General features: G+C 40.3%; 1 protein-coding gene across 2 annotated transcripts; it reads right to left on the reverse strand.

Moving 5' to 3' along the window:
• Positions 1-1289: 1289 nt before the first annotated feature.
• LOC143333257 (calmodulin regulator protein PCP4-like) lies at positions 1290-24608 on the reverse strand. 2 transcript variants are annotated; one of them, XM_076751272.1, is made up of 4 exons: positions 24250-24432; positions 7024-7075; positions 3703-3735; positions 1290-2353 (listed from the first exon to the last, which is right to left on the reverse strand). In XM_076751272.1, exons 1-4 carry the CDS (start codon positions 24256-24258, stop codon positions 2223-2225), a joined length of 225 nt encoding a protein of 74 aa, XP_076607387.1. In that variant the 5' UTR covers positions 24259-24432; the 3' UTR covers positions 1290-2222. The 2 variants fall into 2 exon arrangements, with proteins under 2 accessions (XP_076607387.1, XP_076607388.1); XM_076751273.1 differs by lacking the exon at positions 3703-3735 and having other exon boundaries at positions 24250-24608.
• Between the last annotated feature and the right edge of the window lie 943 nt (positions 24609-25551).

Consider the following 25551-nt stretch of genomic DNA (forward strand, 5'->3'; position numbering starts at 1 on the left):
CATTTAAAAAGAAATACCTGCACGCTGCACTTCACACGTTTATTCCTCTGAAGCTCCCCCTGTGAGCATTCAGTTCGTATGGTCTTCACAAATGTCACAGTGTAACACACCTGTGTTTATGGACTGTTGATGAAACAGGAAATAGCATCACTTCCTGATGAGATCATTGGTTAATATGCCCATCTTCTTCCACTCAGATTTCGCACATGTACAAAATTAAGTGGATGAATCTAAGTATTTAATTACATCTTTATTTCTTTGTACTTGCTGGCTCATGTTTGAAACCTCAGACAATTTCACTCTCAGATGACCTCCTGTCCTCTGAAGCATGGATTAATACCACAGAGCCTCTGACCCAGGAGATAAAGCACTACCTGGAATTTACCACCTCTCACTGTGGCACTGCCAGATTACAAGAGTGGATTTTGTGAAATATCTAAGCCGTGTTGTTCTCTAAGTGGCAACTATTGTGCTGTCATTCCTCCACATGGCTGCATAGCTGACAGCAGAGCGCAGATTCTTCTGCTGAATTCTTCTGTGTGTATGTTCTGGGGCCAGTTTCTCAAGGATATATTAGACGGATCTGCTGTGTTAGGCCAGTCCTAATTTTGCCTCACTGGTCCAAAAAAAAAAAGCTTTTTGCTAGCAATGTTGTTGAGCAAGGATGAGAGTGAGAAGGGGAAGAGTTTTTAGAGAGTGCACTAACCTGTTGGAAACATTCAGCAGTCAGGATACTTTCTTGGTCTGTCTTTTTACCCAGAATTCTTAGTGAATTCCTACTGTACTTAAGATAGTCAAGAGCTAGACAGCTTTGTGCAATGATTTGTTTGAAGTCTGAACGTTCGATCTAAGTCATAGTTAAGGTCTGTCTGCAGAACCGACCCAGGTCCTTGTTGGATGCTGTGAAACCTGAGCCTTGACAGTCAGTGGCTGGAAAGTATCATAATCACAAGCTACAAATTACTCAAAATCAGTTAGTGTGCAATACATTTGCAATTTGCTGTAAAAGGGCATGAAAAGCCATCAGTGCAGTGCAACAGGATCAGGAACAGCATGTGGTGATCTAGTGCAGCAGCGAGTTCATTGTAAGAATAATTAAATAATCCAAAACACTTTTCATTTTTCTGAAGCTTGAAAGCTTCAGAAAAAGCTTGTAAGCTTGTAATACAGCTTATAATAAATCAATTTTAATATGATCTATTGAACATGCTGCTACATATACTACAGTGGACAGTAGGACTCATTGCAGCACATCAATTTAAAATGACAAAAAGGAAATCAGTTTGCACTCCTTTCAATGTCTTTATTTATTTCTCTGTATATGTGTATATGCACGTGGGTGTATGTCTGTGTGCGTGTTTGTCATCTGTGCAAGTCTGCATGCATAATTGCGTGTGCTTGTACAGTATACATGTGTGAGCCAACAGAACAATGACAATTTTTAAATCACGACTGAACGAGAGCAAGGAAAGAAACACAACTGGAATCAAATCACAAGCACAGCATCTACAGCCTCTATAAAGACACACAAGTCAGAGAGGTTCATGCCATCAGGTGAAAAGACATGATGGAGGGGAAACCTCCAACGTCGAAGAACAAATTAAACATTGATTTGATTTTCAAAGCAACACTTGTACAGCGTGAAAGCACCGGTAACTGTATGGGATCAGTTTATCCAGCCAGAGGGAAATGTCATTAAAAGATCTCCAGGAGAGCAGAAGACTCTTTTGATTATGACGCCTTGCTAAGATTGTCGATGAAATCATCACCCAGGTGAAAGTGTCAATCACAGTAATGGATGTGGCTTTATATTCCCCCTGAATTAAAGATAATCACTGTTGGACAAGACTTAGTTAAGTTTGTTGTTAACATGGGTATATTACACTGAATATAACAAAAGAAAAACTATTCAAACTTTAAGCTCTACTGCAGCTACACTGTGACGTGCCATTGAAGTAAAAAACAGCAAAATCATAGGAAAGATTTAAATACACACACCCAAAATCTGATAAATGTCTAATTTTTGTATAACATCATTAATAAGTTAATAATTACACACACACTTTCACAAAGATACTATTTATCCCCCAACCACCCAACAGCCGACCTCCATCTCTAGGAATACCACCCCCACCCTTCCATTTCAGTTCATGACGGTGCAGTTTGATTGACATGCAAGCGCGTTCCCACATCAAGTGATGGCGTAGCTGACAGCGCCCTCTCTAAGACTTCACACCCTGCTTCTTTTTCTGGAATTTCCTGAACTGCGACTGGATGGCCACGGCGGCCTTCTCAGTCTCTGGGTTTTCCATGTCGATGTCAAAGTCCTGGGGGAGGTTGTTCTTCTTTTCATCTGAGGGGAGGAGAGAAGGTGAGATGTTAGGATCGATGTGTCTCAGTAGCTGGATGAATCTCCTGAACTCAAAGCCTTTATGATGACAGCATTCTTGCAGGCACTTGTGGTTTCCTGTGAGTGATGGTCTAATATTTCCATCCCAGTGCTGTACTTGTTTAGAACTAACTAGCACATGTTAGCATGCTAACACAACCTGCTGCCTTGTCACTGTGAGCATGTTAGCATGATGACATTAGCATTTAGCTCAAAACACTGGGCTCACTGTGCACACTGCGCAGCCTCACAGAGCTGCTAGTGTTGCTGCAGACTCTTGTTGTAGTCTGGCTACTGACTCCATTAAGGACTACCTCATCCACTGCGTGGGGTCGGTTAAGAGACACTTCAAGGATGAAGACTAACTTGGTTTGACAAATGCATATCTTCACCTCCACCAAAGAGCAGCACAAAGCTTCCTTCCTGAGCTTCTCTGTGGGGACCACGCACAGGCTGAGACAGTCCCAAACAGGGCAACTGATAACTAACATTTATTCCTTAAGTTTTATCCTCCTCAGGGTGAAAATGCCTTTATCATTGAGCTGAGACACTTATTTTATCCTAAGGATGTCCTCCGAGAACTCTATCCTACATTAAAATAAATGAACAAATAAACAGAGTCATTAAAGGTGCAAAGAAAACGAAATTTCACTGCAGGTTTTACAGTCAGTTTTTTCTCTGTTGCAGTGTCAGAGTGCCCTCATTCATGTCAGATGTAAATGTCATTACTGATGCCTGACATTCAATAAAAGGACAGTAGAGAAGAAGGCTAATGAGGCAGCTGCTCTCCACAGTTGGGTGGAGAAGACGGTCTTTTATGACAGAAGACAAACTCTTCATCCATTTAGAAATAAGGTGCCATGTTTTCAATACAATCTGACTTATAGTCAGACTATTCTTATATATATATTTATATATGCAGAGAGAGAATATTCATACTGCATACTATTCCCTTTAATCTACATGTGAAGATAATGAGACATGCGTAGTTGAGAGGAAAAGATGATGTCAAAGGTCAGTATCACAAATACATGAGCATATACGGCAAAGCCACATTCTCTGTGCTGAAGAGCACAAGCAGTGAGTGAACAGTGAAGACTGACGTCAGTGCTGACTGCTCACAAACACATAAAGCCGATGTGTAATAAAAACAAGTCAAAAGGTTCAGTTTTATGGGATGTGGCACAGTCAGTTGTTTATTCAAGCAACATTAGCTGTCATGCAGGACTGTTTTCCATACATGACTGTGCTGACCTACTGTGCAAGGTGTGTGTGCTCGCATAAAATGAGATTTTTCTAAATGGCCTACTTACGTTTAGCTGGAACCTTTTGTTGACCTTGAAGCCCTTGGATGACACACGTGACAATGAAAACAAATTCATATTTCATGACTGCAGAAGCCACACAAACCTCTCTGTGTCTGTCTGTCTGTCTGTCTGTCTGTCTCAAACACACACGCACACACACACACAGCTTCCTTCTCTAAAATCACACCTGCTCCACAGGGTCGATGCCCTTTATACCACAGAGGACGCAAGACTCTGTAAGGCAGACACATCACAGTTTCAGTAATGTGCTGTGCTGCTGCATGAATGAATCAAATTGCCACAATGGATGATGGGATTATTTCCATAAAGGGTTTCTGAAAGGTCATGTTCAAATTGCTTCCTTTGAGATTTAAATCTCCCTAAGAATACATGGACAATGATTGATGAAGGCCCAGTCTAAAGAACTCTGAGCAACCAAATCTCAGAGAGGTGAGCCGTTAAGCCAAGCAAGTCAGTTATTCCCTTCCTCCACACAGGGAGTGTGTGTGAGGTACTGTCTATAGGAAAAGGGTGAGTTATTGATTTTCATGCCCTTTCAGTCAATTGCAACAGGTCATGACGCCCTGACTCAGTATCAGAAGTCATTGTTAGCTTATGAGCTAGTTGACAGACAACCATCCACTCGGCATTATAACAAAGTATCTTTACACTGAAATTGTGAAATGCTGTGTTTGCTGTGTAAGGAAGCAACAACTTTGTCTTTAAAAATTAAGTGTAGATATGTTTTACATTGCTCAGTACCTACAGGCTACAGTAATAGAATTGTTTCAGGGTTATTGCCTTAAAATTACTTTTGGTATCATTCATTGTGCATCACTTTGCAAAATGGCAACATACAGTTTTTAAATAAAGAGTAATTATTATCATGTACACACTGTGGGTAAGTGTAATGTGTTGTGTAATTCTTCCACCTACCAGTAGGCACAAAATGTTTCACTGGTACGGCATGTGTACAAAACATTTACAGAGAATAGAATTTGTGAGCTTTAATTGAAGCACTACTGTACAATTTTGATGCACAATATTTGTAAAAGATCCAGGCCAGTTTTACCGGGGCTGCTACTGACATATAATAAGATGACTCATCAAGAAAACGCATGCTGTTTAATTTGATCTATGAAAAACCTACTGTAACACAATGGAATGGAGAAACTGGAAAGGCTCAATGCCAGAATACAGTATGTGACCGAATAAAATGACAGTGGGGGCACAGTGAGCTGGAAGGATGCTGATGTTTCTGTTTGTGGAGTAACTGAGGGATAGTCTCTAAACATGGTTAAAACATGTCCTTCTTAACATCTTTACTGTACAAGGCAACAATATTTGTATCACATAGTTCTTTATTCTTCATCCTTTTCCCCTCTCTTATCACTCATTGCATTTGTTCGAGTGAGTTAGACTTCAGTAACTCTCCTAAACCAAAAACAATGGAAAGAAGAATGAAGTGTGAAAATGGGAAATGTCAAATGAATGCAAATTATGCTTCTATCACATTCAATGAAGCTGCCTAAAATCCCTCCTGATCACAACCGGGATGTTTCTCTGCAGACTGAGCCTGAGCTGCAATACTTCTTCATCCCACAAGTTGGGACAGAAATCCATTTCAACACGGGGTCTTAACAGTGTTATCAGCAGCCCCAGAGACAAGAGATAGGTGACGCATTGGTCTGCAGGTACACAGGGCTGCTTTCACTGCTAAATGGGAGCCACTTCGCAGTGAAGGGGCCCCTCCTGACTCAGTTAGGAGGGGCCTGCTGCTAACCTGCTGCATCCATTGTGTGAGGTGAAGGTTGACTTAAATGACTGGAGGAGATTACATTCAGTGATTCATCAGTGTACTGTATCATATGCTGCCATGAAACCTAATTTTGTAAATGTGCACTCTGCAAAAAGCACTTACAAGACATGTGGTATCTGCTTGCATGGTTGAAACTATAAAACCCAGTAACACGACACAACCTGCTAAAAGTATATTCATGTTGACATATGAGCATATGAATTCTACAGACCAGACAGGAAATGTCAGACTGATTCACGTTCGTCTCACCTGAGCTGAGGTCATTCACTGGTCTGAGGCTCATTAGAAATGGGCCTTTTTGTTCTTGCATGCTGTAATTTTGCCAGGATGACAGTTCTGCACTTAGGGTTAGGGTACATTTATGAATTTCAAAGGATCCTGCAAAGTATTGCGAGCCCAATTTTACCATTTATAACTCAAGGGATTTGAATTGCATTATTATGCCAACAATACCATGGCCCAGTTTGGAAAGTAGGTTTTCCTGTGCATAGCTATCATGGTAGAGGAAGCCTTTCTATCACCATAGCCACTGTGGTATCTTGTTGCTTTTGCAAAAGCTTCACAGAGACATTCAAATCAGATATTCTGTGAAATTCTCTCTGATCTTACTGTGAAATACAGCAAATGTTGGGATGTTAACACATTTTAGAAAGTATAAGTGTGAAAGATGCACTATTTCAACAAACTGAGCAAACACACAGAACCCTCTGAGAAGCATCATCTCGTTTTCAAGAAGGTCCTGACAAGTCAGGCATGTTACCAACTATTAGCTGGTGCACACAGAAGCAAAGAAGAAGAACAAAGCACTAGTAAAAAAAAATTTCAAGAGAAAAGCTAGACCTACTCATAGTTTGATATCAGCCTCATCTAACAGGGAGCAACAGCTGGAAGAAAAGTCTTTTTCTGACATTTAAAGAAAACCACACTTGGACCTATATGGTACAAAGAGTCCCCAGACCTTCACATGAGATTTTGATATGCACATAACTGTGTCATCGGCAAACAGGTGAGTACTGTAGTCATGGCTGACCAGAAGATCATTCATGAACACAGAAAATAAAAGCAATCAGAGGATTGACCTTTGGCAGGTTTAATTTTAATGTGTGTAGTTTTATGGTGTTTCTTTCAGTATTTGGTTGTAATTTACAAGGTTTCTACACTCTCTTGCTGTTTAAGAAGATTTGTTTTTTATTTTACTGAATTTGTGTCGTCAAAACTTTTGTCACTTGTTATTATCTGAAATGGGTCTTAGTGAGCTGTGAAATCAACTGATCTGTAGAAGAGTTTTAATTATAATATATATAAAACAATCATGATGATAATTGAAAATCATGCTTTTCATTGCCACCAAAGGGCAAAACCAAGTATAGCTTTGCTCTATGACTATCTGGAATGCAAATGCTGTATGCACCACACAAGCTTTGGTGAAAACAACACATCACTTAAATTCTGCTTCTTATTCTTGCATGGTTGAACTTTGCTGACAGTACATGATGATTTGAAAATACCTTGGCCAGCAGATGGTTTGCTGTTTCCAGTTGTTGCTCCAGATGCTTGTCTCTGCAAAAAAAAAACAAAAAACAGAGCAAAACATGGTCACCATTTTTTTAAGATGAAGACAAAAACCAATATGTAAATATGGGAACACAAAAAACATTCCTCTTGTTAGAATTTACTTGCGATTCATTCCACAAAATGCTCATTTGTAAGATGAACATTTTAATTCCAAGACCTTTGTTGATACCACAATGAGATTTTACATGGTTGTTGTGCTCCTGACAGAGAAACCATCATAGGAAGTCATCCTCACACTGAACCTGGTCACACTGAACATGTTACGGGACAGTCTCTGCTCCGTGTGAGGAGAGCTGGGGCGAGATAGGATCATCAATAATCCATGTTTCTGCAGCAGAGGCATGCTCTCTCCGTCTGCTGTAACAGCGGCCGACAGTTCCCCCCCTGACAGACTGGTGCTGCTCTGCAACATTACAACATGCACTCAGCTCTGAAAATAAGGGCTTCCAAACACAGACACTACAGTGTGTGTGTGAGAGGGTTTGCTGCTGTTGCATCATTCAGATCTTAAATTTGTTTGCTTGCAGAAAGATAATTTCTGCAAGCACACTGAGCTTTAGTCTGTGGATGACATTTCACAATTATTCAATCCTGTTATCAATACAAGAGCATAATTCAAACAACTGAGCGTTGTGGGTATATTTCACGTATTCATCTGCCCAACAGAGACCATCTCTCCATCTCGCCTAACTCAGCCTGAATTATTAATCCTGTGCTTTCAATGAATTTTAAAATGCCAAAGGAGTTTTCATGTATGTGAGCCAAGTGGGAAAAAAAAGCTAAATAAAACTGGCAAAAGAAATCTTACGTCTTCCTCTCATGTCCCCATGTGCCGTCACAAGAGCCAGTGGAAGAGAAACTTGTCGGGCAGCTTGGCCATCTGTTTTTCTGTTTACACGCAGAACTCAAACTGAGTCAGTGCCGCTGGGATTCCCAGCGCCACACTGACTCTCATCTGCTTGATTGTGTTCTGGTATTCAGCAGGGCAGGAGTGGTGCCACACAGTGATGGTGCCATACATCACACCTCCACCCACCAGGACACAAGTGAGCATTCAGCAGCAGCCAGAGAGGACATCCGGGAGCAGAGCAACAATAATGTTTGAGTGAGTGTCTTGGTGCAGTTGGAAGATGCAGTGCAATATCGAGAAATCAAGACAAATGTGCAACCAGCTGAAATCAATAAGCAGCTGCAGGGTGAACATTCTCATGCTTTTTTCTAACATTTAACTCCATTTTCCTTTTTTCTTTTCACATCTATTCTCTGCTCTTCTCCTTTTCCATCCTTTTTGTCTCTCCTGTTTTAGCCTTTAGCTTCAACTAGCCCTCTTTCAAATGAAGGATATGGACCATGGCTGCAGGGCCACCAACAGGTATGAGAGCAGCTAATCCAGCTTCATAGAGTGAAACTTCTTCCACATTAGGCCATGTTTCAGCTACAAAATCTTTGTAGACTTCACGAGGGGGTGAAAAATCTCCCTGATCACAGCAACAGGAGGTGTGTGTGCTATTTGTGTCAGTGGTGGGTGGCTCTGTTGTGATAAAAGTATCCTGAGTATGATTATTTTTGTCTCTAACTGTGACGAAAAGTCATAATGAGTCTAAGTCAGAACATTTTTTGCTCTGATATGTATTTATACAATAAAGCTACAAAACAGTTCAAAGATATTTGCATCAGATTCATGAGAATTTGTCATCTTCATCACGAGACATCAGATACTGAGGCGTAGTATAAAAAATACATTCAACTGTGTTGGCAGATGAGATATGAAGCAAGTATTTGCTTGTTGATGTTGTAAAATACTTGGGTGCTTGCAAATCTAATCCGTTCTTCTAATCTTTGATTTTCAGATTACAGCGAGGTCAGAGGTCAGAAGTCACCAACTGGACAGCAGCCTGCAGCTGGCAGAGATTCAGTCATGGCACACTGTCGCCTGAAACCTGCATTTGTTATTGTTCAATATTGTTAAACACACAGTCTTTCAAAAAAAAAAAAAAAAAAAAATCCAACAGATATGATGAAGGGACGAATTTACGAGTGAAAAGCAACAATAATGTGCATATTCTTTTATAAACACTGAGGAAGTGAGTCCTCTGATGCTCTTCTTTTCTTCCTTTCTTCCCTCTACAGTGCTTAGATCCCCCCCCCGCTACAGTCAGAGCTTGCATAACAAGTTCAGTCCTAATGTGCACATGCACGGGGATAACTCTCCACGCATTAGCACATCTTCCCCACACTATTCCCTTTTCTGCTCAATTTTTCCTCTCCAGTGGAGGCTCCATCTCACTAATTCCAGCACATTCTTTGCTTTACTGTGCAGAATAAACAAGGCGGAAATGGCGAGAGGAAAGGAGCATTTGCATAAAAATTCATATGAGGACTTCCAAAAGCAATGAGTGAATTTCAAATGAGGTGTTTGTCATGGCCCATCTCGGTCTTTACTCGAGCTCGGCACTGTTTGATTCCCATCACTTGCTCACAGTTGAGGAGGGACTGTCGCTCTGCTTTCCAGCAGCATTTTAAACAAAGGACTAGGAATATTGAACGGTAAAGGAGAAAACAGTAGTTGAGCAGGTGAAGCAGTGCTGATGTTGTTTGCCTTTTTTTTTTTTTTTAGCATGACTTAAAATCAAATAGATTGTAGGATATCACAGCTGAATCATGTTTCCTCATATCAAGCACTGCACTGCCTCTGAACCTGAGCCTGAAAAACAAACTGTCCGAAGCAAAGGCTTCACCATGTTTCCTTTACAAAGCTAAGGGAAACATTACAGCCTTTGTCCTTCCATTTATTTGTTTCTTAAAAACACATACAACACTGTGCTGTGGTCATTGCACACATTAAAAATCATCAAGGATGAAAACACAATAAAGCCTGAAGACGTATTTCCGCTGCGGTCCACTATTATAATACAGCACAAGATAAAGACAAAACACAAACAGGATAAGCAAAGGCAGTACTGTCAACACATGAATAGAAATAGCAGGCAGCGGGCCAGCTATGTCAGCATGCTCATGTTTCCTTGGCCATGAAAAGTCAAATCTTTTAACTTTTGTAACCATTACTTTAAGCCTCTTTAAACACACTCTGTGAAACACTCAATTTCAGATTCGTGGGTAAATTATTCCAGTGTGCTGCTGCAGAGAAATGTGCTTTTGCCCATTAGGCTCCTAAATTAAAAAGGTATGAAGTTTGTCAAGCTGCCTCTTGTAAAGTAGCTATGACAAGCTATGTCTCTTAGTAGTGAGAAATAATTAATTACATTCTTTGGTAGTGAGCAGCATCTTAATATAAATGGTTCTTTATTCCACTGCCAGTTAAAACATGCACGATCAAGACGTGTATATGGATGGACTTTTAATATTAATCTTATCAATATATAATAAGATTGTATAGTTTACACTTATAGATATATAGTTTTGTAGTAGTTTTATGGTGTTGTGATAACCCAGTTTACCAGGAGATGGCAGCGTAATCAAAATGACTTTGGGCGAGAGCTCCAACTATTGTGTTAAGAGCTGAGGTGTCTGAAATGGAAGCTTTTCTGGCAGGAAACTTCTTCTTTGAGCTATCTTGGTGAGGCCTTTCAAAGCCGTACTTTCACTTGATAAAAACCTGTCTGAAATGCAGCCTTGATAATTTACACTGTGGTATTTAAATGGAACTCTTCAACTTAAACCTTGTTCTGGCAATTTTGTACTAAAAAGCACAGAGTCATTCGTTGTCTTTCTGTGAGTTTATTATGACGCCTGCAGACGGACTCCCTTCTTGTTGTCTCGAGTGTGAGATGACAAGAAAGAGCCCGGAGCAGGAGAAGTTGATAGATTATATACAATATATTATCTTTGTAGACAGGATGACTTTGTTCTATCATCAGAACAATAAAACCTGATGACCTTGCTAATTTTATTTTAGAACCAAAAAAAGAAGACTTCAGGCTTTCCCAGATGCACGGACAGTCTGTTATCTGATAGCCATCTGCTTACATTTACAAATTCCTTACTGAGAGTGTTCTCAAAAATGGTTTTAAGTTTATGTATAACAATAAAACACCAATGTGCAATCTTACCAATGTAAAAAAAAACAAAAAAAACAAACAAACAAAAAAAACAAAACAAATCATGACGAAGCTGCTTTAAATTTGTTTAAATATCATAAAAAGAATAGAGGGCCCAGTATACTACCCTGTGGCATCCCGCATCCTATGATGCTTGACTGTTTAAATTCCCCCTTAACACCAACCTTTGAGTATGGTTTGATAGGTATGAGTGGAACCAATTTCGGTTCAGCCCACAGAAACCCATGGCTCTTAATTTCATGAAAAAAAAATGCTGTGATCTACTGCATCAAGTGCTTTCTGCAAATCCAGCATGAGCATACCACAAAATGTAATGGAATTACTCTTGCCATTTTTAGCTCATCTGGAAGTTTACCTGACTGAATAGAACATTTTAGTTACATGAGCAATAGAAGGAGTGATCACTTCTGCAGCATCTCTAAGAAATCCTGCCAATAACTGTTCTAATCCACTGCCTTTAGTATGATTCAATCCACGGGGCATTTCAAACACAACAACAACATCAGCAGCCTTGGAAAGAATAAAAGAGTTCGATCGATTTTTAATTTTCACCACATATACCTGTATAATAACCTGATGAAGGTCCTTGTACTGAAACATTGTTGTTAATATATTTTTTGGATTGGAAGTTTAGAGGATGTTGTGTGGGGGTCTTTTGTTTTGTTGTTTGTTTATCTACCAGCATGCAACAGTTTTGCTCCTCTGATGTTCCAAACAAATATACCTGAAAGCTGTGGAACTTTGTCAACCATTTTTTTTTTTTTTTTTTTTTAGCAATTCTATTAAAATGTGAATCTAAGTGTTCAGCCACTTCCTTTTTGTCCAGTGTGCTATTTCCCTCTATATCCTAACGGATATTGCTGCTTTAGATTTTAGACTTTCACTGTGCCCCAGTTCCTTAAGATACTTCCAAAACATCTTTGGCCCTTTTCTACATTCTGAGATTTTTTTCAGTGAAAAAGTTTCTTAGCCTCAGTGACCTTTCTGTTTGCCTCATTTCCCAAACTCTTAAACTTCTGAAACCTTGATTGGTCTTTGCTCTGCTTAAACTTTGCATAACTAACATTTACATCCAACCAAACATCTCTTATTCTTTGTGGTAAATGCCAGCTTTTAAAATTGAAATCAATGTCTGTCCTCCTCACAAACCCCTCCACCCTTTCCATATCTGTCTTTTCTTATAATTGTGTAGTTTTCTTATTCAAGAAACAGCAGTGATGTGACTGCTTACCTTGGGAAAATAGCAAACTACATAGTAAGTGACTATAAATCTTTGCATGTCATGATCTGAAACAGCAAAGTGAATCGTAATAGTCGCATTTGTAGTTTTCATATCAAACTCCCCCCCCCCCCCCCCCCCCTCTCTTTTCTCTCTTTCTCATAGCTGCTAGTGATGTTATGGTAGGTTTGTGTTTGGATGTCACTCAGCAAAAACTTTCTTTTCATTTCCACAGAATGTGATTGAGGTCTAATTTATTCATTTCGACCTTGTCTTCCTCCTCCACCATGTGGGTGAGGGAGGTGTGGGTGGAGACCAGTCTTCCTCGAATGACCACAGCTCCTTATCTCTCTTCTGCTCTGTACTGCTCTATATTTACTAAGCCACTCACACTTTTAAACAACGCAATCAAATATGAAGGATTTCATCAAATTCCACCTGCAATCATAATCACCAAGATATTCTCTTTTACTCAGAAATCATATCACAGACGTTTCACCAACACTTTGAAGGAATGGGCGGCACGTATTGGAAAATGCAATTCCCTGAAAGAACAGGTCAAAGGACTAAAAGAATAATTCAGACAGCACATCTGAGTCCTCTCTGTCTGTGGCCGTCCACTTTTCATTAACCCTCACACCTGTCAGCTGTGACCTTGACTTCAACCCATCTCTGTCTCATTTAAAGGATCACACGTAACACAGAAGCTGACAAGGGACACCAAGCTGAGAGACCTGCTATCATGATGATTAACACTGGCAAAGGAGCAGGTGCCAAAGAAGCTTTTGTGGTATATAATTAGAAAGACTGAAGAAAAAAAGAAGAGGGAGGGGAAGAAAGTTTATAGCACTTTCAGGAATAGAAATAGAATTAGAAATTCTTTGTAAAATGCTTTAGAAAATATTTTAAAAAGCAGAAAAAATCGACAGCAGTTAGAGGTAAAAAGTCTGAAGAATGGCCAAAGTAAGGTGAAACTGAGTGATAACATAGAAGCACGTCCCTAAAAAAAGAGTTTTGAAGGGTGCTTTGAAAGATGAGATTTTGCCAGACTAAGCCTCTCAGGCAGGTCACTGATGGCAGGGGACTCTATTTAATCCACATTTGGGAGCAGCCAATTGAGACCTAAATATTTTTAATCTAGGCTTTGGAACAGTACGAGCCTGCTGGGTTCACACAGGGTTAAAAGATGTGTGATGTAATGACATTCAGAACTCTCCATGTGCTGAAGCTGCACTACGGAACGTTTTCAGTAAAAATACCATCACTGTATCAGCCTACATCACCACCAGAGAACAGACGCCATTACTGTCATCCTGGAGTTTCAGGGTGTGGTGACTGGCAATGAAGCTGCACATGTGGTGAATTACAATACTCAACTGTCTCATAGGGGAGTTATACTCCTTAACAATATCAGCAGTATCACAACAAGCTATGCCCACTGGGAAGCCATCTTCCAGTCCAGTATTCAGCTGTGGTTAGCTAGAGTTTAACTAATAAATAGCCTAGATTGGGTATATTTTTGGTCCACATCTCGTCTCTTCCTTAGCCAGGGCAGCAGATGAGTGCTGCATCCAGGGACACCATCAGTCATCTGCCACTAAGAATAATACATTCTATTTACTGACTTTGACACATGCTTTCTGGGTATTGATGTCCTCAAACCTCTTGTTGCCATTTTGGGGTCAGCAAAATGTTCATTCATCCTATCTTCATGTATATGTATATGAGTATCATGTATATGTATCATCATCATATCATCATCATTCATCCTATCATCACCAGCTTTTGCTGTGCAGTGTTGCAGTAAAATCCTAATTCTGTGAAGAGGTAACCCATACAAAGACACTACATTCAGAATGATTGCATGTCTGTATAATATTGTATTTTTGTTTGTTAGAGTCTGCTGATAATACAAGCAATCAAAGTTTCATCCAAAAGCAAAAAACACTTGTCTAATACTGATGTTCTTGTCTTGTGGTAAAGCATGTAATCACCCTGTGTAGTCTGTGGTATTGTAAATTCTAACAACAGGGTTAATCCTATTATATCTTGCTCTGAATCTTTCCCTTGTGGTGAGGTGAGCTCACTGAACATATCCAGTCTATCTGGATTTACTGTAGCAGTGATTATACCTTTGCACTATTTTCTCTCTCTCTCTCTCTCTCTCTCTCTCTCTCTCTCTCTCTCTCAGGCCTGTCAAACAGCCCAGCTCCTCATTAAGAAACTGGACGAATGGAGATCATGAGGCTCTCGTGCCTTCAGTGTCAGTAATGTGGCCAACTAAACTGAACCGAGCAGTGTTGCTGGCTGGTGTTGTGTTTGATTTGGGCTTGTGTACAGCTTGTGCAGACATACTGTGCAGTAACAGTCCCTGAGGAGGAACTGCAATGTTTGCCTGCTCCCAGTCCCATATGCTGGAGACAGACAGAGCTTGACAAATGGATGGCAATGATGATAATTACAGCACTAATGATGATGTCCTTCTGTACAGTGCATGTGCCACATATGGCTCTGGTCTGCCATGGCTGACTAGCAATGAACAAAGCTTGATAAACACTACAAATTATTCTTTTGTTCTCCCTTGAGCAAGTGGCAGAGTCCTGGAAATTTTTTGTGATCGTGTCGGTCTCATGTTCAGATAGATGACATGTAATGACTGTCACAAACTGCTAAGTGTCCAAAACATTAATATCAGCTCTTAAAGCGCATATATGTCTGACAATACTAAGAAATACAAGAGAACATGACACATGGTATTGTCTAACCTCATTGGTCAGATCAATTTAGCAGTTTACTGTTGAACAAAAAAGTGTTTCAAAGGCTTGTGCTACACTCGGACCTGAGGTTAAGGACTATATTTTGTACTAAAACATGCCCAAATGAGTGCATTACCTTGAGTATCTGTCTTTTAGAATGATCTTCAGTCATGTTTTAAATTGAAATGAACTGAGGACATGTTTTTGGCATTTTTTCCTTTGCTGATTTCGACAAGGAACAGAGATACTTGGACTGCTATTGGTGCAGAGTGCATCCATTCAAATGAATTACATACAGCTGTCAGTCTGTGGCAGATTGTTTTTCAGTATCAGCAAAGGCTCAAATTTACACCCACAGAGTCAGGATGAGTTGTATTGGTGCAGTTTCTGAAGATTTATTCTTTCTGCAACTGCTTCCTTATGTGGTGTTCATATGGGTTTTCCACTACACTGGCATGAAGGGTTGGCGTGGACATGGAGGGAATTGGTAAAATAAATAAATTACCATCCCAGTGTGTGGGGGGCTATTTTTGGTTCTTATGGCAGCTTGGGCTCCCCAGAGAGACTCCATGCAGCACTCAGGATCTATTAACAATTTAACAAGGAGACAGCAAAACTAGGTCACAGACAGCTCATCCCAGCACCATTACAACTCCTTAGCAGCTTCCCCACCACCAGACTGGAAACAGGGATGACAGCATGCAAGAGTGACACCACTGAGAAGTGATTGACTGAACAAGCAACATGATGCCATGATGGTGGACTGTACACTGTGTTTAATCTGTGTTTGAAATGACTGTTTGGATGTAAAAACAGTTAACTACGGCAGCTTCACTTACTTTGATGATATAACATTTGGTGACATCACAGTGAGATATTTACAGCACAGGTATGACTGAGTTTAAAATAGAGCGTTTTATTTTTAAAAAAAAAGAAAAAAGAAAAAAAAAAAGCCCTTCTTCCATCATGATTAAGGCCACATTCAGACCAACTGTAGCCCTGAGTGAAAAATGCATCCCTGTCAAACATACATTTGAATGGAGCCAGTCCAACAATGCAGTGGGGGTGTCACCTTAAGTCTGGCAAAACAAGGCTGGTCACCCAGTAAAAAACTTGAAGCGGAACAGTGTGACATCGGCCAGCACTATCTTGACCAACATACATGAAACAGTACCTTCATGGTATAACTCTGTATGACTGTAAAAACCTCTCTGTGAGCATTACAAATCATTGTGCAGTCAGTGTTTTGGTGCTCGATAAGTGAATCTGTTGCTCAAACTGGCCCTCCTGGATCATATTTCATTGTCTCACCTGTACATTACCCTTTACCACCACCAAAGCCACTTGCATTGCTTAGTTGCATGCTGTTTTCAGTGTACAGCCATGCTAGCAGCTCTGTGAGGCCGAAACTGGGCATAACAGTGCTTTGAGCGAAACGCTAACATCAGCATGCTAACATACAGACAATCACAATGCCAGCAGCTAGTTGCAAAATGCCAACATGTAGGTACTGTATAATGTTTGCCATGTTTATCATCTTACTTCAGTTCTTTTAGTTTTGACATTAAACACAGCTGAGGCTGATGGAAATGTCATTAGTTTTGCAGAAATTTGGTCAGAAACCAAAGCATTGATGATGATTGCACAATGCACAGCAGTGTCTGAGGCCAGACTTCTTTCAGTTACACCCAGACAAAAATGATTAGAGGTGTAATGTTAAAACAGTTAAATAATACTGCCTACGTAACATGATTTTGTCAACACATTGTAGCCATTTCACTGTGTGTGTGTCGTTCAGAAAGCTATTATTGTATACTCAGTGGATCTTTACTTTCTCCAGCACAGTATCAGCTTTTGAAACCACAGCAGAGGCAAAACAGCTACCTGATGAACACGCACTCCAGCTGATATTTGATGATGAATTCATTCATTGTTCTGCTGCATGAATCCAATACCTCCTCCTCTTCTCTCTTCCAACTCATTAACTGTCCACTACAAAGCAGGTAATTCTTTCATCTGCTACATTAATGCCTAATAGCACAGAAAACAATGCACTACCAACACTTCAGGAAAATATTTGAAGTGTAAGCTGCTGTAATATTGTAAAATGTCTATCCACTTTAAAACTGTGTCCCCAGCAAAAGATGATGAAAATGTTCAAGTGTTCACTGCAGTGTGGTCTCCTCATGCATTAAGGCTGCTGTTTTAGACAGAGAAGTTAGAATATGACAGCTGGCTGACTTCCTTATTCATCTTTGTTTGATGCTGATGTGTTCACTAATTGAAGTGAGTCAGTTACATCAGACTTTCATTTAATTGATAGTATAAATCATGAAGACAGTTTTCCAGCAGTAGAACAGGGGGGTAAAAAGGAGCGACAACTAGAGGGACAAATATAATGAAGCTCAAATGAACTTAGCGCAGACATCATCATTACAGTCTGCCTCTAGCAGGAACAATTACTGTGTTTAGATTTTGTGATTATGGTAATGTATTGACTGAGTTTATTTCTAGCCTTTCAAATAGTGTAAAAAGTGTTAGAATAGAGAGGTTTTAGTATGAGGATGCTTGGGCATCAGTCATGTGACCCTCGACAAAGGAGAGGAGATTCCTGTTTGTTCCCTGTTTTGTGTCACCAGTGAAATTTTTTTTTTTTTTTTAAGCATGACCACAGTCATTCCCCAGCCTTAACCAAGCAGCTATTACTGTAATAATGATAATGAAGGTTGCCTAATCTTAACGGAGTACTTATCTTAACCCAAATCACGATCTCTCCTTAATCCTGGCCAAGTAGTTCTGTGCCTAAACCTCACCAGACCTAAACCCTGGTGCTGTCACATCATAATGCAGATTCATTTTTCACCTGTAACAGCGCTGGAAGGCACCAACAAATGTTATTGTCCTGCTGACAGGTCTATGTGTTGTTCTGGAAGACGTTACAAACAACATATTTTGTCATTTAATTTGAAAGTCTTGTTTGACAATCCACAAAAACACCCTCTCAAACAGTTTCCATTAGAGCTACTTTATACCAAAAAAAAAAAAAAAAAAATAGTTCCAATGGAAACTGTCGACTGTGAGGTCTGTGGATTATCCAGGGTTATCCAGGATTATCCAGAGTATACAGGGACACTCTTTCTGAAAACAGATGTTGTTGTTGATTTTTTATTTATATTTTATTTTTTTTAATCAAAATCAGTTTAAAATTCACTTCAGGTGTGGAGGCAGAAATCTAACAGGTATAAAACCAAAATAAACCGCATGGTCAGATATCACTAGGGGTGAGTGAGATTTGTTGTTGCTGCTGTTTTTGCTGGAAATTGGGCCAAATGCTGTTTTAAATCTCAACAGATCTGCGAGGACAAACTTCTCTCACTGACATAAACATGTACAACAGCATCATTATAGTATAACAAAGCTACAGTTTGCCTTGCAGCTGGAGCTATTCAAGTGAAGCTAATGGCATGACAGCAGGGTTTTCCTGAACATTAGCAGGCATTAGGCAGAGCTGGGCCACCCAGCAGCATGCATTGAGCTGTATAGAATATTCTTTCTTCTAAAAAGCAATTGTATACACTATGAAGGCATAATTAAAAAAAGGGTGGGGGGTGGGTGGGGGGAGGTAAACAGCATTTTTACTGCTCTGCTGCATAAAATAATTATAATCTATCTGCACAGATCTATAGGGTCCAAATTCAAGTCCAAAAACACCCGGTGGAATTTAAAGACACTCCACCCCACAGCTTGTGTTTGTACGGTACCTGCTCACAGATGGAGGCCAGTGCTACGAGTGACTGAGCGGTGTGGTAAAACATCTCAGTGACAACAACAAAAATGGATGTTCAGCCAAACAATTAATGCTGAGGAGGTAAAAAAATAAAATAAAAATGCTGTTAAAATATTGTAAAATAAAACCCTCAGTCATGCAAATGTGCAATAAGGTAGTTAATTTATAAGGGACACGTTTCTATTTAAGTGAATTTACTTATTTTTCTTGTATTCCTTGAATCAGGTGGTAGTCTCAAGTGTATTATACAGCAGTATGTGAATGTTAACAGCTCCCTCTGTGAGATAATATGTAATTCCGCTGAGAAATGATGTGTGACATATTAAGAGCCTTGGGGTAAACCTATCTGTCAGCTTCTATGCAAAAGCTGATAATGCTACTATAGAACTGATCCCGTCTTGGCAGTTTAAGTGTAATCTGCTGTATTTTCTCTTGTGTTGACCGTTCAACCTCACTCACTGATGTTTGTCATTTTCTCTCTGCAAAGTCCAGCAGAAGCCAGGATTACCCTAGAGGTTACAACAAGTGAAGGAACCAAAGCCTGCTGACAGTTTAGGTGGATTACAGATTATTTCAATCTCTGTTCATTGTTTAAAGCGGGATTAGGGTCAGTCTACAACAAATCACAGAGAATCGTAGATTAAAATGTGTTTATATTTCAGGTCAATAAGTGAGAGGAAAATCACATTAAATCAACACGCGTCAAACGATATTTGAACATTTCCTGCAGAGCTGCAGTGGATTTTTCTTTCTAATCACCACTTTGGTCCAGATCTCAATCACTTCATCAGTCTTAAGTCAGCAAAAAGGAGTTTTAAGGAAAATCCATCCCTGACCACTTTTCCCCAACTCAGCTTGTTGTCCGTTTCATATTGATCAGCAACTTTTAACACTCTTATCTCATTAATTTAATAAAAAGGGCTGTGGTCCACTTTGGATGATGAAACAACTGGCTTTGCCAAGTAGCCACCGTAGCCACCACTCTCACTGTAATTAATGTGTGGGGTAGGTGAACACAGCAGGAGACCACTTAAATGTTGATGCATTGATTGAAGGACAGGTCATAAGACAGGATGTCCCCTTCAATACTGCCTATGGCAATCTTTCAGTAATTAAACTTTCAAACAGGTTTTATACTAATGACTACGGAATTGAAATTTAATTTGTAATGTGCCGTACAGCCCGCCCACCAGCATGCAGACATACAAGAATGTTTCAAGCCCATAGAAATGACTTTACATCCAGGAGGCCAGTCAAATCCTCCAAAATCTAATGTCAAGCAGCACTTAAGCGCAGTGTGCTGCAATTAACCTGCTCCAGAATTACAGAAATATTACAAGAAAATCATATCTCCACTTGAGTGCAGAGGGTTATTTGCATCTGCTTTCAGTGACTGGGGTTGTTCACTAAAAGCCTGCATGTGTTACAGAATTTGACAGCAAATGTTGGCCCATAGAAGTCAGTTATACAAATGGAGTGACATATTCTATAATGTCAGTTATCTGAAAATGAAGGGGGAAATGTAATTGATTGCAACATGAGTCATGGTTGTTTTGGGCATCACCTGATTGGTTGTCGTTATACACCATATTCGTGAAACATTTATTACTACAAGAAGGTGAAATTGGGACAGGAAACTGAAATAAAATGGGAATCAAGGCCAAAACAACAGACAAAAGAATCCGTCGCCTCAAAAATTACCCTGAATAAGTCTGGGTGAAAGGAAAACAACAAACAAAAGGACACTCACTAAACCTAACTCCCTAGGATACAGCAACGCAGGACAAAACACTACAAAGGAACATGGCTGCTCACCCTGACAGTGCCATCACAGCGACATGTCTATTCCCCTTCCTTCCAACAGTCTGGTTTAGATAATCTGGTTCAGATGTTGACTCCTTTACAATGTCTGGAATCGCCTGACTGCTCCTGTTTCTTCAGATTTTACTACAGGGATGTTGCAGTGTTCATACGTTACCATAGAAATGATGATCAAACCCACAAAGATAAGACTCAGAAACTGTAATTATGCTTTAAAATGAATTAAAATCAATATTGGCAGTTAAGATGAGATTGCTTAATTACGGAGTGTTGGAGCACAGGGTCAGTGTTAAGTCACCACTTTAAAGTTGCACCAGTCAGAACATAAACTGTAACAAACATGCAGTCTAAATAAGAGTTTTAAAGCCCTGCTGGTGGCCCCCACAGGCCGCTCACAGACCATGTGACTTCAGTGATTTGAATACGACTGACCGACAACGACCTCACAGCCCGGTCTGAACAAAGCAGATGAGTAAAAATCTAACTGACTGAATGTTTTTTTTAGAGATTTTAACTTTTACTAAGCAGACAGGACGGTGCTGCATGGCAGACACACGTTTGCATGGTTAGCACCTTTGCCACCTGAGCCACCAGGGTGTAGCTGCGTCTCCTGGTGTGAGACTAACAGCTAATGAGGCATAAGGAATCATTATCTTTTGCTGAAAATGAGAACTGACGTGTCCTGGCAACTGCGCACAGTTGGCTGCAGCCTCTCCACTGAGCGCCAACTAATTAGCAACAACGTAACTTAGTAAATAAATTCTGTTGAACAATCTGAGGCTTAGACAGAGGAGGAGTAAAGCTCCAGATTATCATGTAAGCCAAACAACACAACTAATGACACTAGGGAGCCACACCTGAGCCTTCACATCAGACAGGTTAAAAAGATGCTTCTTTTTTATATAACAGTCAAAATAAGACAGTATCTGGAACGAAGGCTCCCACTAATGGATGACTTATCACATGAGTACAGTATCATAATGATTCACTGTAAATCACAATCAGCATAAAATAGAAAATAATTCTGATAAATACCTATAAAAATGGGTTGTTGAGGATTTACAGGGAAATATATGTAGAAATGACTGAAATGGAGCCTGCGTGAGGCTCTTTGTGCTGAACCCGAGTGCACGTATCCAAAGTGCTGTTGTTCAGTTTCCATGTTGTCATGATTTGCTAGATAGTGCAGCTTGGAAGGGCAGAATTGTTCATCACTATGGTGACAGACCACACATTTAAGCTACTTTCACCACAGAAACCTCAAACTGCCTGTTTATGAACACAGCCACAGATGAATCAGCTGCTGCAGTACCACTAGAAACTGGGCTCTGACCTCAGTTCTTCACATTCATCCTTGCACAATCGAACAATTCGTTTGGCAATAATAGTGAGTTTTTACAATACTACTAATCCAAGCAACTCTAATTTTGACTAATGTGATTTTTAATATTTTATCAATCATACCAGCTCTCTTTGGTTGTGAAGCAGGTCATATTTAGTGGATTGATCTGATGCAGAAACACGGCTTTAGGGATTTTATAGAGGGGATTATAAATAATATACTGCCTGTACTTCCCTGACACGATATTATCAATATTCAAGGGGCCCTCGAGAAACAAGCTACTGTATATTTATATGACAAAGAGACTAAATAACCCCTCAGGCTTTGAAGGCAGACTGTGAGTGGTAATTAAGCAAGGTTTCTCTCGATTGTCTAGGAAACAGTCATAACTGAACAGGTCACGTCATAATCATTTAATAGAAATTTAAATCTCTTCTCCTACTGGTGAGAGTGTAAATTAAACTGATGAGCACCGGGGTATCATTAAAACTTTGTGCGAGACTGACCAGAATAAAGGTAAGAGCAGTGGAGTGTGGAGGTAGAAGGAGCATGCCATTGATTTTTATTGAATTATTCATTCACAGCAACGTGCTCTTGTCTTGGCCTCGGCTCTTTATAGGCATATGAATCCATCACTGGCATGAGATGCAACTGAATTTCGTGAGTTTCCCTGTGTGTAATGTCTTATTTATAGGACACTAACTTCACTCCCTGAGCGGTACACGAGGGTAGGAGAGAAGTCAACATCGTGAGTGTGCCGTGTGTATGACCGTGAACAAAAAGACATCACAAGTCTGCAATAAAAGATTCACAAGGATTGAAGTGGCAGCTGGTGCTCACAGCAGTGCGCATGTTGTAGGAGTGCTGATCAAGAGGTAATATTTCTTCCTGAAATAATGATTACAGTCATTTGTTCTGTTTGATATCATTCTCATGCAACTACATAATGAAGATCCAACATGCTGTAGCTATGGGGAGACAGTATGTAGCTACCAGGGCTGGACTTCATCCACCACAGCAGCTCGACATGTGCAGCAGCATACAGATAAAAACAGACCCACTGTATGTATGATCTGCCTTAAGTCAGTCCAGCTCCTTGGGGTGAACAAACTCATGATAGGTCTTGTTGGAGCCATGGCTCCCCCGTGTGCACTGTGAGAATATTTTATTTCTCTGGGTTAGCAGCAAGCCCTGAATAATTCAGGGACTGTAGGTTGTGCTCGTTGCCAGTGAATCATCTTCCAGTGAAGATTCTTGCTGGAGTCCCTTCTCATCTCCACTGATGAGCCCCTGACATTATCAGGGACTCATCACCTCTGTGGAGTCCACCTTCAAGTTGTAATGCCTCAGCCTCATCAAATGATGCACAGACTAACAGTGTAGGTCAGGACTGCCTCTGCTTCACCCCACATGTGTTCACGCTGGATTGAGCTTTGGTTGGAAATGTCAGAGTTAAGCCCCATTAAACAATATTTACTGACAAGGACATATGTAGTAGTCTTGGGGTCTGTCACACATGCTGTGGTTTGCTGGTTAAAGTTTGGGATTTGACACTTATCACTCAGGTCTGCTGCTCATTTTCATCCCCCCTTAAAATAATGTCACAGTCTGGCATCTAGGCTAAATTAGTCAGCGCTGCAACTGCACATCAGTCACATCACAGCCATGACAAACACAAGGAGTAACTGCCTGCACAGCTGGTGACTGTCAGGCTGATTTTCCAATGTCCATTTGTAGAAAAATTTTAGAGGAACGTATTATTATTATTATTATTATTATTATTATTATTATTATTATTATTATTATTATTATTATTGTCAATAATCAGTACATGGAAGGCGATTTAAAGGCAAACTTCTTACTCATACACATAATTACGATTCATCCTTTACTCCATTCGTTTAGTCATGCAATTTTAATGGCTGTATACAAGCATGAAAAGTCAAAGAATCAGCTGTTAAAAGTTCCGGTTGTTGGATAAAGCGCTGCGTTTAGAAGCGAATTCATCCAACATTGTACCTGTGCGTCGCCAATGTCCTCGGCTTCTGCCGCACAGCTCTGTTCACCTTACAGCAATGCTGAAACATCAGAGTTGCTGTTTATGTTGCTGAGATGCTGAAGGCTCGAGGTTTGCGGCCAGCTAAGAAGCACCTACCTCACTCATGGCTGTGCTGCGTGTGTCTGCGTGTGGATCCCAGTTATGTGTGGTGCGCACCGGCCAGCTGGTAGTTCCTCTCCGAGACGCAGCGCTCTCTCTCACACGATGCTTTTATAGCGCAGGCGGCCCCACTCCCCTCACCACATTTCCATGAAACCAATAGGCACGGGTCTCCTCGTCTCCAGCTCTACACTGTGGACCAGCCTTCACATTCTCAATAATCTGACACGTGTTTGGCTTGTTTTCAGCTTCTGCTGTCAGGTGGCTGTGGGGGGTGATGAAAATTCAAGTAAAAATAATGAAACACATCCCCCGTTAATGAAGACATTCATCCGAACAAATGGATCACTGGTTGTGAAGTATTCTCTGGACAATCTGTACACAAAATGAGCAACACATGAAATACTCTTGCAGCAGCAGCAGCAGCAGCAGCACAGCCTGAGGCTTTTGAAAGAGATCCTCTCCACACAGAGCAAAATGGGACATATTGTTGTGTCTGATCATCTACATGCGACTACATGTGAGTACACGTCTGGAAAGTATTCACCTTCACTTGGATTTCTATGGATGAATCACACTGGACACACTTAGCTCTGGGGAACTGATCAACAGAAAATTTAGGTAAATTTCATTTAAATATGAAACAACAAAATCATCCCCTGTGCAGCAGAATCTACATAATAGGCTGAACGGAAATCATCTGTGTGTTCAGTGGCAAGTGAAATTAGAGTACTGGAAAGTCCAACAGCTGGTTAAGTCAAATCATTAATTTAAAATATGACTTAGTCTTTGTACACATAAACCATCCAAAAAAATAAATAAATAAATAAATAAAAAACACCTGCTATGGCCAAGGATGCAGCATCCTACAGCAGCAACAGAGATATAATAAATAGCACAGCCTGCTCTGACCCAAACCAATGCAGTTCTCTTTAAATGCTTTTATTGATTTAGCAGAGGACACCCATATCTTTCCACACATGTGCATGTGTGTGTTTGTGAACAGTCATTAATCAGGCTGAGTTAGGCGTACTCTAAATCTATCACATTTTAATCAGAGCGCTCAGCTGCTTCGAGATCCAACAGAGCCAGTGTCCCCCAGGATCCACATTTGGGGAATAATTGATCATCCGTCACTCTGAGCATTGATTTATTTGGATAGCCCACAGACAGCTTAAGTCTTGAGCAGCACCTAAGTGGAGTTTGGAGTCATTATTACAGAATTTAACACATAAGGTACACCCATTCATCCATTTTTCACATGGTCCATGTTGAACAGACAACCCTCATATTATTCTC

Source organism: Chaetodon auriga, chromosome 15 (assembly GCF_051107435.1).
Source record: "Chaetodon auriga isolate fChaAug3 chromosome 15, fChaAug3.hap1, whole genome shotgun sequence".
Classification (NCBI taxonomy): Eukaryota; Metazoa; Chordata; class Actinopteri; order Chaetodontiformes; family Chaetodontidae; genus Chaetodon; species Chaetodon auriga.